The sequence below is a fragment of the Antechinus flavipes genome, chromosome X (assembly GCF_016432865.1).
Source record: "Antechinus flavipes isolate AdamAnt ecotype Samford, QLD, Australia chromosome X, AdamAnt_v2, whole genome shotgun sequence".
In the NCBI taxonomy this organism is placed as follows: domain Eukaryota; kingdom Metazoa; phylum Chordata; class Mammalia; order Dasyuromorphia; family Dasyuridae; genus Antechinus; species Antechinus flavipes.
In genome coordinates this window covers 72,415,928-72,429,180 of record NC_067404.1, presented here as the reverse complement: position 1 = coordinate 72,429,180, position 13,253 = coordinate 72,415,928, and the positions used below count along the sequence as shown (strand labels likewise).

General features: G+C 37.2%; 1 protein-coding gene across 4 annotated transcripts in view; it reads right to left on the bottom strand.

The window, feature by feature from the left end:
* DIAPH2 (diaphanous related formin 2) overlaps positions 1–13,253 on the bottom strand; it is a 737,850-nt gene that overhangs the window by 344,996 nt on the left and 379,601 nt on the right. For all 4 annotated transcript variants that reach the window (XM_051967764.1, XM_051967765.1, XM_051967766.1 and 1 more), the window contains one exon: positions 7,098–7,199. In XM_051967764.1, the coding sequence (XP_051823724.1) occupies positions 7,098–7,199 (102 nt within the window). The remainder of the gene's footprint in view (positions 1–7,097; positions 7,200–13,253) is intronic.

Genomic DNA, 13,253 nt, shown 5'->3' with positions numbered 1-13,253 from the left:
TCAGTACAATAATATAATATTGGTGAAGATGTGAACTGGTTCAGTCATTTTGGAAAGTAATCTGAAACTATTCCCTCAATGTTCTTAAAATGTGCATTACCCTTTTGATCCAGTAACACCAATTCTAGGCATATATTTCCAAAGAGATCAAATAAAGAGGAAACAGGAAATGGTTCGTACTACTTTTTACAGTAGCAATGATTTGAAAACTGAGGGGGTACCCATCAACTGGTGAAAGGTGGAAAAAGTTGTGGCATAATATGAGATACAATAGAGCATGTGTCTTTAATAAAAGCTAATTGAGTCTACTGACTTACTGTAAATGGGAAACACAAGAGCAGGAGCTTATGAACTATACTAGTAGGGGTAGCCATCCACACTATTACCCCCTAGAGTCCTGAGAGCAATCTACCCTTTGGGATGGCAATTTGTGGAGGTGAATACAACTTGAGAGAGGACTCTTGAGAGTTATTATACTTCTACCTATGAACCACTTAGTCTGCAAAATTAAGTATAATCTTACAAGGAAAAAAATGGAACTTTAATAACATGGAGGACTTTCAAACATACTAATGAAAAGATCAAAACTGAGCAGAAACAAAAAACTGAAAACACAGGAATCAAGAAAAATATTAAAAGATAACAGGATTTGAGCAAATGCAAATTGAGATATATCTGAGCATGTCTAAATTAACCAAGGAAACTGCAACTATACGAATGCTTTTGACTGACTGATTCAATAGAAGTGTGTAGGCCTTGTTCACACTTAGTTCATTCTTACAATGGACTCAGTAGAATGATTCTCACCTAATAAAAATATTGGGACTAAGTAGGGAGGGGATTTACAATTCAGGTGCCAATTTTGCCTTACATATACAAAAGAAATAGAAAATAATTGGGGGAGGATCGCTAACAATTAGAGAGAACCAGAACAATTCTGTTCCCTTCTGAGGTGGGGGTGAGGGGGGTTGCACAAGCTGAACCTTGTAAAAGGGCTAGAGTAAAGGTAAAGAGGGAGTTCTTTCCATGCATGAGGAATGGTAGCACACTATATGATACCGAGTTCCGTAAATGTCACATCCTTGCACGATACTTAGCATAAGCTCCACTGAGGTAGGCACTCCGTTGTTTTTCTTCCGTATAGGCTCAGTACCAAAGTACAGGGATTTGTGCAGCACAGCTACTTAATACAAATTTGTCACTGGATTAAAACAGTCCATAAATGTGGCAAGGCAGGCCTGTATTAGGGCAGTTGCACTAAAAATAGAAAGGATTGGAGGTCTGTGAAAGGTATTGCTAAGATATAATCAACAAGATTTGAAAATGCTGTGAATGTGGGTGGTGAGGGAGAAGGAGGCAAAGATAACAACCAGGGTGACTGAGTTAATGGCAGTACCACTGACAGAAATAGGCACATGAATTAGGAGAAAAAATAAAGGGAACAAGAACATGAAAGCCTGCTTGGGAAAATTATAATATACAGAGTGCTTTATGTAATCAATTTGTTCCTCCAAAAATCAAGCCAATTGATTTTTCCCCAAAGAAAATTGAGGTACCTCTCAAGATGAACATATGGCTCACATACACATGAGAAGTAAAAGAAATGGATATACTAAAGACATAACATTAGAAAATATACAATACATGGAAAAGGAAAGGGAAAGGGAAAAGGAAAAGGAAAGGGAAATGGAAAGGGGAATAGGAAAAGAAAAGGGAAGGGGAAATGAAAGGGAAAGGAAAGGAAAAGAATGTGACTTCTTCATTCAGTGAGTAAGCCAATGTGCAAAATACTGCATTGCTATCATTCCAGAGAACTCAGCATTCTGTATGGAAATGAGTGATCTGTTCAACTTTAGCACTTACTGTGTGCAGAACTGTGCCAGGCAGTAGGAGCCACACAGTATTTTGCTAACTAAAATATAGCTAATTTTTGTCCTCAGATGTAGGGGGGAAATGAGTATTTTCTTTTTACCTGATTGCACCATCTTTAATAGAATGAGTTTCGTTCAGTTCATCTTTATTAAAGAAGCAGAGAGTACAGTAACTTAGCTTGGGAATGTTGCCTCCAAATGTAACTGGAACAGCAGTGGCCTTCTTGCCCCAGACGGTGTTAAACACAAAGAAAATGGGCCAGCAGGAATCAGGCCCAGGTAGCTGGGACTGCAGCTACAGATACTCAACGTGCCACAGGTCAGCTAGGGATTCAAACTGCCCAAGCCTTTCCAGACAAGGTGTGTGGATTTTTCTTAAAGCGATGGAAATATGTACAATTGGAATGATGTCCTAAAGCTGATTCTGAAAGGGAACGGTTCAAGGACAAGCCATTGGCACGCTGTGTGGCCAGGCTTCCCCAGAGGGATGAGTATTGCCTCCCAGAGCCCATCCCACAAGGCTGAGAAAGCCATGATTTCAGGCCTCCCATGATTGTCATCAGGTTTTCAGGAAAAACTTTCATGAACTTAAATACTACTTGTAGCATAAGTCTAAGACACTGGTTCTCAAAATGTTTACTCTTACAACTCCTTTCCCCTTTATATTCTGAAGAACTTAAGAGGTTCCAGAGAGCTTTCGTTTATGTAGGTTACAAAAAAATTACTGTGAAAATAGTTTTGACCTTTTAACATCCCTAAAGGGGATCAAAGATGCCCAGGAGTCCTCAGAGCAGGCTTTGAGAACCAGTGGCCCAAGCACATGCTGACAACTCCAATACAAATATAGTAGTATCACCAGTCCCATAGAGATATGCTTCCAAGTGCCTATCACAACTAGAAATGACGATTGTGATTTTCATTTGAAATGAAGATAAAGCTTCAAAAGTATCCAAATGTTTGATTTAACATATAATTGTGCTAAAGCTATGAAAATGTATGTCAATTTTCATTCAGAAATAGGAGACATATCAAGTTGGATGTTTCAATGAATAACCCAATTACAATATATTCCTTTGCTTAATGAATTTTAAATATCTAACTGACCTTTATTAAAACTGATGGGCATACTGATTATGTGATTAAGGTAAATTATTAAAACACCAGTGTGTTGATGCTAAGAAATCTACTTCTCTTCAACTCAATTTCTAAAATCTTATTTTCTCTCATACTTGTGTCTGAAACATATTCTTACTAATAACACAAGTCAGATTGCCCTTAGTGAACTTTTTCCTATAAAAAAAGACTATAAATACAGTTGCTAATGCAATTACATGACATGATTTTCTTTAAAAGAATCATGCTGAGTCCTAGGTAAAAGTAAAATTTAACTACATTTTTATGCTAAAAGATAATGCTATCCACTGGACGTCTTCTTCAGTAAGGTAACTAAGCTAGTAGCTGGGGACACAGTAGGAAAGCACTTGATAAAGCCTCTCATAATATTCTTGTAGAAAAGAAGATAAAAGAGGGGGAAAGACTCCTATGGGCAAAAACATTTGTAGCGGCCCTTTTTGTAATGGCAAGGATCTGGAAATTGAGTGGATGCCCCTCAGCTGGAAATGGCTCAGTAAATTATTGTACATGAAGGTAATGGAATATTGTTGTTCTGTAAGAAATGAAGAGCAGGCTGATATCAGAAAAGCCTGGAAAGACTTACATGATCTGGTTTTCAGGGAAGTGAGCAGAACCAAAAGGACACTGTACATAGTAACAAGATCGTGTGCTGATCAACTATGATGGACGTGGCTCTATACAATGATGAGGTGATTCGAGGCAATTCCAAGAGACTTCAGACAGAAAAGTACCATCAGCATCCAGAGACAGAACCATGAAGACTGAATGTGGATCAAAAGCATAACATTTTCACTTTTTTGTTACTGTTTGGTTCCATTTTTTCCTCACTTTTTTCACAATAAATCTGATTTTTCTTGTGCAGCATGATGAATATAAAACCATATTTAGAAGAAGTGCACATGTTTAATCTATATCAGATTGCTTGCCATTTCAGGGAAGGGTAGACAGAGGGAGAAAATTTTGGAACACAATGTTTTGCCAAGGAGAATGATGAAAATAATCTATTCATGTATTGGGAAAAATAAAATACTATTTAAAAAAAAAGATGAAGAAATATAGGCTCAATGGCAGCACTTTTAGATCAGTATAGAACTAAACATGAAGAGTATGAAGAGAGGTACAACATCAATCAAGAAAAACATCTGCAGAGGAAGACTATGGGATGTTAACCCTAGGGCTTTCCCGTTAAATATTTTTCAATCATTTCTATAACTGCCCTGAAAAAAATGTATATATGCAAGAATGTGAGTATATGTATGTGTGTGTGTGTGTGCATGTGTGTGCGTGTGTGTGTGTGTGTGTGTGTGTGTGTGTGTTTTCATCAAAACAGAGATAACACAAAGTTAGGAGACATGGCCAAAAGATAAGCAAAGCAAGATATAGAAAAATCTTGAACTCTAGGAATGATGGACCAAAACAGAAATAGCTGCAATGAACACCTCTTCATTTAGCAATGCTTCCTAAATCCCTTCTTAGGAATGCTCATTTCCAAATTTAAGTAGGTCACTTCTTTGGAAAACAGTTTCCTGTTACATTCCATCCCCTCCAAGCCTTTCCAGCTGGGTTGGATTTGATAGAACTTACATTCACTTGGCATAGTCTCAAGGTCATAATGAGACAGCCAAAGAAGACATCAATTGGAATTATTTATAACATTTCTCACAATCAATCTACAAAGCTGAAATTTGGGAACACAATAATTATCTCAGTAATTTTCTTCCTATGTGTTGTATTTCACTAACTTCTCTAAGTATTTCAGATGGTGGTGTATTAAATTACTCATTGCCTGAAAACACTGCTTTATAATGTCTTTGATCTTTCCACAAGTGGGTGTGAAAGGATGATGGGCAATGAAAAAAAATGGTCAACTTACTCTTTATGTACTTAAAGGCAAAGATTTATGGTTATGAACATAAACAAGAAAATTGTTCAATTTTACATTTTGTTTTTCGTTCTAAAGCTCTATTGTTATTTTATGTCTCTAACTTCATTTCTTCAATATAAAACCAAATAGATTCTTTCTGAATGACTTCTTTAGAAAACTAATAATTTTCCCAAGAAAAACTAAACTCATGAAAAACGTTTTCCACAGCCCTGAATGATATCCTGATGGAAAACACATAACCATCACACACAGAAGAATATTCCAGAGGTAATATGTTTTGATCTTGGATATGTAATGCCACTTAAAGTGTTTCTATCTAATACCTAATTAATTTGGTTGACTTTTTCCTTAATTCTAAAACAAAATTAAATTGAAATTTAACTAAGAATTCTTTCCCTGGGCACCTGGATTGTTCATTCAAAGCTATATACAGTGGATATACAATAATAATGATGGTAAAAATAATAACAATAAGTGATAACACTTGTCTATATAAGTTTATATATATCTACATCTGTTTAAGATAAGCAAAGTGCTTTATAAACATTATGCCCATTGATTCTTATAACCTCAGAAGTATGTGTCAGTATAATCTTCATTTTATAGATAGTGAAACTGAGGCAAACAAATAGCTTGCCCAGGGTCACACAGCTAATAAGTATATTGGATGACTTTTGAACTCAAGTCTTTCTGACTCCAGCTCCACTGCACTATTATGCCACTTAGCATTATGCAATCTATTACACCTATTTAAGTGAACAAAACTATTAAAATACAATAAGCCCTTTTTTACATCTCCAAAAACAAGAGTTGGTCATAATCTGCTTTGCAAGAATTCTCTCAAATTTTAATCTAAAGCTAAATTTTGGAAATATAAAATTCTATGTCAAAGGACCCCCCTTTGAAGAAAAGGACTAATAAACAATAATTTGAGTGGAAGAATAGCATAAAAGATGTCAATTGCTTAGCTCTATGATGAGCTACCAAAGCCCTGACATGGAGCATGAGGACTTTTAATGGAAGTGATTCAGGTTCTTGGTTGCTCCCAGATTAGGATAAGTAATTATTTAAAGGTACATTTGTGGTACAACGATCAACTGTGAATGATCTGGCTATTCTCAGCAATACAATGATCCAAGACAATTCCAAAGGACTTAGGATAAAAATACTCTCCATCAAATCAAAAAGGAAGGAAAAAGACCCACACATGCAAAAATGTTTATAGTAACTCTTTTTGTAGTGGCAAGGAACTGGAAAGTGAATAGATGCCCATCAATTGGGGAATGGTCAAATAAGTTACAGTATACAACTGTAATGGAATTTTACTATTCTATAAGAAATGATGAGCAGGCTAATTTCAGAAAAGCCTGAAAGACTTACATGAACTGATGCTGAGAAAAGTGAGCAGAACCAGGACAACATTATATACAGTAACAGCAAGATTATGTGGTGATCAACTATGACAGACTTAGCTCTTCTCAGCAATGTGGTGATGTAAGACAATTCCATTAGACTTGGGATTGAAAATGCCATGTGCATCCAGAGAAAGAACTATGTAGACTATGCATCAAACCATAATATTTTCACCTTGCTTGTTTGTTTATATGCTTTTTCTTTCCCATGTTTTTTTTTTTCTTTTTTGGTCTGATTTTTCTTGCACAATATGACAAATATGGAAATATATTTAAGAAGATTGTACACACATAACTTGTATCAGAATGCAAGCTGTCTTGGCAAGGGGAGAAGTAAAGGAGGGAAAGAGAAAAACTTTGGAACACAAACTCTTACAAAAATGAATGCTGAAAACTATCTTTACATGTATTTTGAAAAATAAAATGCTACTGAGAAAAAAATAATGTCATAACAATCAGTCCAACTGAAAAAGCACACATTAATACTAACTGGGAAGCTTGGCAACACAGTGGACAGAATACTGGGCTTGGAATCAGGAACACTCTTCTTCCTGAGTTCAAATCTGTGCTCAGACACTGACAAGACATGTCATTTCACTCTTTTCCTCAGTTTCCTCAACTGGAAAATAAGCTAGAAAAGGAAATGGCAAACCACTCCAGTATCTTTGCCAACAAAACACCAACTAAACAGCTTTAAGAGTAATTACAAAATTAAACCAACAACTGACATGCCTTTCTTGTAACTGTAGCAAATAATAACTCTAAAATGAATGTATGAGTCCCTCCATTACATACCACAACTCCAAATTGTTCTGGCTCACAGAGGTCATCATATTCATTCTTTAGTTGGGCTAAGGCACTAAGTTCTTTCTGCTCAGGAAGATTCTTTACCAGGTTCTGAAAAAAAGTAAAAAGTGTACACAAATATATATGTTAGACAGGTCTTATTGTCTCTATGTAATAAGTATTTCAGGAGAGGAGTTTTAAGATAAAGTTTTCACTGTGGCTCTTTGCTAACATAAAAAAGTAGGGGGGGGGGGGGGGGGGGGCGAGTACATGTGTATGCACTCTTCCCCAGTAGAAGAGACAGTAAACCAAAAGGGCGCCACACTGAAGTCATGAGCATTTCTACAACATATCAAGGCTGTTCCATCCATTAGCCCACCTAAGCTTTCTAACAAGGTCCTGAGGCAGGCACTATGGGAATTACTACTCCAGTTTTTCTGATAAGGAAATGAAGGCCTTGCCCATGGCAAGGTCACTCATGAGAAGGAGGCACAAAGCCTTCTTGGCTTCAGATCCACAACATATGTTCAAGATGGCCATGACTATGGCTTAGTTTATAAGCTAAACTCTTGACTACTGTACACCACCACCTTTAACATTTGAGTATTCAGATATGGCACAAAGAGACATGAATCATGCATCAATCTCTCTCTTTCTCTATGATTTTTCTTTTTCAGTCAAAAGAAAAGTTTAAACAAGCTGACAGTGTGAGTTCAATGGCCAATAGCATGGCATGGGGTTTTCTGTAAAAGATTTCATTTGCTTATAAAATGGTTTATTCCCTAAGTCCTATATTTTAAGTTATTGGAGTTTCAGAACTGACCGATGACTGAGGTTGCTGGACTCTTAATTCAACAATAAACTTACCATGCTTGTGTCATGCCCATATTATATTAATTTACATTATAAAGATGGGAATAGTATTCTAAACTTAAGAGTTGCTGGACCTTTAATATGGAGTCAAATTTTCCACCTTCATTTTTAATAGAAAAACATTTGTAAACTAAAGCAAACTTATACAAGCAGGTGTCTTTGTATGTGTATGGATGTGTCTATAAAGCAAGAAAGAGAATTGACTCATAGTCTCATGCAAATTCATACTTCAAAAACTACCCATATTTCAAAAATGTCATGAAAAAAAGAAAAAACTCTGGCCAGCATAAATCTAATAAACTGTACTTGGCCTAAATGAAAATTCCCCATTATCAAAAATGGCACTATTTATGCATATGATGCATCCCTATGTTTAATGGGGAATTAAGCAAAAATGATAACATCTGCTGCATACTCATGTTTGATGCCTGAGAGAATAAAAATTGATTAATTCATTTGAACAGCTCCAGCTAATCCTAGATTTTGAGACAGACCTAATTGTTGTCATGTTGGCCTTCAACCAACATGTGAGGAAACTTTATAGAATTTCAATAGGTTAGGAACATGACATTACAATATAAGGCCAGACATTGTCATAAAGCTTTAGGATAGAGGCGAGAGCCTGACCCCTACACCAAATAACATTCAAGGCAAGAACAGTCCTGATTTTTCTACATCGCATGCTGTGGGTTTCTTTTTCTCTTCACTCTTTCCCTTTCCCCTACATTTTGCTTTCCCTTGGGGCTAAATATATTGCTGGCCTGTGACTTAGGAAATGTATGGACACATTTATAAATGTAAAAACATCTGGGAAAAAGAAATTTACATTATTCAAAAATACAATGTTTTTTGATATAAGGAAAAGGGCATATTGAGAGTTTTATGTTCAGAAAAAGAGGAGTGAAGATTAAAGATTGATTTCTGTTTGTCCAGAGAATGGGAAAAGGATATATAAAAAGGCTCATCTTATGTTTTCAAAATCAAAATATTTGTTGATGCATGAAAATTATTCATTTTTGTTTGCTTGCTGTTAATGGGATTTTGTGAAGTATTCCATTAAGGAAAACAAAGACTGATTTTGATAACTTGAGTGATTTTCACTACAGTGAAAACTAAATTAGAAAGATTAGGGATAATGTTATTAAAATTAGGAAAAAAACAATTATGCATACATCAAACTCTGTATCTCAATGATAAGTTTTAACTACCAAAACAAAGATTATGGAATGGATAAAGCTCCAACAGGAAATAAGATTGGCATCTAGGCCTTTTTTTCTGTTACTGTTACTCCACGCAACAGGTGCCCTGCTAGCTGTTTTGGAAAGCTCCATCCTAAATACCACAGCAAGTCCTGACATGTTCTGCCTTTGTTCTTAGCAACTCCACAAAGGTAAACACATTCACAGAACTTGGATCCTGATTTGAGGCACCACTTTCCCTTACAAGACAAATACTGTACAACAAGCAATGCCCAGTAAGGTCAGTATATAAACAAGATTCAGAATGAAATGACTTCTCTTGAATTTGTGGCAGATTAAAGTTTCCAGTAAGGCTAGAAGTGTCAACTGTTGGCCAATGATTCAGGTGGCCTTGAAATATTTCACTGCTGGTAACCAATTGGCCAATACATTATAACAACATTAATAATAGTAACAATAATAATAGTTAGAAAAAAATATATATATATATATGCATAGCACCTACCGTGTGTTAGGTACTGTAAAAACAAAGGTTAAGTGACTGACCCAGGCTGTACAGCTAATCCATGTCTAGTGCTGGATTCAGGATCTATGCATTGCCCCACCTAGTTGCCTCCTGACAACTACGTACACATTTTAACACTCATATGTAATTGATGGCAACTCCAAGCCACTGCCAATATAAAAGCAAACACCAATGTGGAAGGCAAAAATAGTTGAGATGAGAGATGGGAAAGTAACACGTAAGTATTGTCAGTTTTGTTGTTAAACAAGCGGGTCTTTAGGAGTCCTCTATTTTAAATGGAAAGTTCAGTGTCTGCTGTCGAAGTCAGCCCCCTAGCTGAGGCCACTGTGGCTGACCTTCCCTTTAAGCCAATGGAAAGGAGCATCACTCCCTGAGGTGAATTCACTCTACTAGGACCTGTTTTTCCCATGAGATGTTATTACTTAATGTCCAGAAAATGGAAAAACAGTTTAGGTTTAAAAGATTTAAAATATTCCAAGTTTCAGCCTGAAAAATATCAGTAAGGGGAAGTTAAGAAGCAAACCCCGACAAAGAAAGCCTCCTCTTAATTCTCCCAAAAGGAAATTGTTGCCATTTGAATAGATTTTTCTCTTCATCTTTTCGAGATCAAAAACCACCATTTTCTAATGACTGTCAGTGTGAGGAAAAAGAATTCCTCAACAAAACAGGGACCTTGAACTACTTTCCCCATTTTTGCAAGTACTCCACAAATACTTCCAAACTTTATTTTCTTTAAATGTTAATTGCCCACTTAAAGGTTAGTTTAGTGCAGGTATTGAACCCTGATGCCCTTTCCTTCTTGCCAAAACATAACCTTTCTTTCCCGTCTCAAAGCATCTCATTAAGTCACTCCAGTATTAGAAGAACATATTAAGTGTTCTTTATGATTAAGTCTACTCAGCCCAATTCAACAAATATTTAGTGAATGGCTCGAATATGAGACTTTTTCAGGCACTACAAGGGATCAAAAAGAAGACAAAACATTAATTACATATATGCCAGTGCTCAAGCACTGAGGATACAAAGAAAAGCAAAAAGAATTCCTGCCATAAAGGAGCCCCCAGTCTAATAGGGCAGACCACATGTAAACAACTAAGTGAAAACAAGAGGGACACTGGCAAAACCAGGAGGTAGTCTCAGAGAGAGTCCTAAGATTAAGGAGGACTAAGAATGGCTTCTTGCCGAAGGGGAGTCTTTACATAAGACTTGAAGTAAGCCAGGGAAGTCAGGAGGCAAGGACAAGGAAGGAGACATGGAGAACGGCCAATAAAAGTGCTCAATTTGGGTAAGTAGAATGGCATGTCAAGTGTGGACCAGCAGGAGAATGGCCATGTGGACGATGTTACTGGATCCCAAAGCACTCAGAGGTAGTAAGGTATAAGCAGAGTAGAAAGGTAGGAAGGGGCTGGGTTATAAAAAGCTTTGAAAGCCAACTAGAAGATGTTATATTTGGTCCTTGCCATACAGGGAGCCAACAAAACTTACCTGCATTTTAGCAAGATTAACTTACAGCTAGTGTAGGGTAGATTGGAGAGGTGAGAGATTTGAGGCAGGGAAAACAACCAGTATCTATTGTAATAATTCAGGCATCAAGGGAGGAGGGCCTGAAATAGGGTAGTAAGAGTATCAGAGAAGAGGAAGTCTATGAGAAAAGCTGGAAATGACAGAACTTGACCACAGATTAAATATGGGAGGGTGAGAGAGAATGAAGGATTGAGGATAATACCTAGGTCATGAGCCTGGTTGATGAGAAGGTGGTGGTCCCCCCACACAGCAATACGGAAGCTTTGAAGTAGGGAGGCTTTAGGCGTAAGGCAAAAGACATGACAAGTTTTAACATCTTTATGGGGCATCCAGTCCAGTAAGAGACACTTGGAAATGTGAGAATGGAGCGTCAGCAGAGATAAACAATGATATGTGACAATCATCTGCATAGAACTGATAAATGAAACCGTGGGAGTTGGCGAGATCTCTAAATGAAATAGTATAGATGAGAAAACATGCTTAAAAGGGGGAAAAGTCTACAGACGCACAAAGGAAGGAGATAGTTCTAGCTCAGAGGGATCAGAAAAAATATCATGGAAGAAAGAACACTTACTCTACACTTTGAAGAACGAGTACAATTTTGAGAATCAAAAGAACATTTCCTGAAGAACAACATGAAGTCATAGACAGTAGCAAGAAAGTACCTACTATACACCAAGCTCCCCTCAATCTCTTTCTATAGCTTTGTGAGGACAGTCAGTTATCTTTATAATTAAACAAATTCTAAAGGAGAATAGTACCTCTAACTTATAACACAGATGTGTGTTCCCCAAAGCCACTATTTATTTGCTGTAAGAGCGCAACAACACTGCCTTTAGCTTTAAAAATGAGGGGAGGATTAAGGAACAGGTCTGAAAGACTTGATCTAGAGTGCTACTTTTAACATACAAATTCTGTGACCCTGTGCAAGGCATTCAACCTCCTAGTGCCTATGGCCAAACATCACAGAAAAAGCGGCACACTGGCCACCAATGGACTAGGTCTATTGCCTAAGAAACAATCTAACTTTGGACAGATTCATGCTCAAAACACTCACTCCTGGGTTATGAACTGGGATATGAACCCATATGGCTCTGAAAACTCCTAAAGCCAAGTATTCCATTATGCACTGGTAGAGGGAATTCACATGGTACTGAAGAGAGCAGCTATGTTTATTGACAGTCATCAGTAATCCCTGCTGCTGGAGCAGGCTAAGGCAATGATTGCTTGAACTAAGGACATTTGAAGCACTGTAGGGATAAAGACAAGTGGCTATGTCCACTAAAACCAGCACCAATATAGTGGGCCCACAAAACAGACAGCCATTATGATAAGGAGGGGAGGAGTGGTTCAGGTCAGAAATGAGAAAAACTCAAAGTTCCTGTTCTTATCAGTAGAAGATGGAGAACAGGAATGGATGCTTGTAATTCTGGCTTTAAAAAGATACGGACAAAATTATTAGAGACAATCTTCTGTTTTAGCGACATGTCTTGCATAATGCTGGCCCAACTAAAAAGCCCTCTCAATACAATGTGAAGGAATATTACCAAAGCCTAGCATAATGCTGCAAACTTGACTATCTCACATGAGTGAGAGCTCAGCCCTAGGGATTCATGCCCAACCTGTCACCTTGCTCCTATCTTTCCCCTTTGCATGTATACCCTGGGGCTAATCTGGCTTTCTCTGCTTCTGTTGTTGTGCTCTCTGATGTGTCTCCACTGAATCCCCTGCCCTTCTAACCATATACCCCTCATCATACAACTCTTCAGCTTGATGCCTCTGGAACCAATTGCTCTGTCCAACACTATGTCATTGTGAGAATAATGTATAATACAATGCAGTATGCATCAGGTTGTTATACTCCCAGGGGGAAGCTTCTGTACTTCCTTCCATTAAATCTCTCTTTTCCTGACCAATGGACCAATTCCAAAGACACCAGCTACCTATAGGGAATTTTCCACTTTGATATCCCAGCACTCTTTAAAAAAAAAAAAAAAAGGCATGTATTTTCTTTGGATATTTGTTTTCTCAATTTCCCTTTTT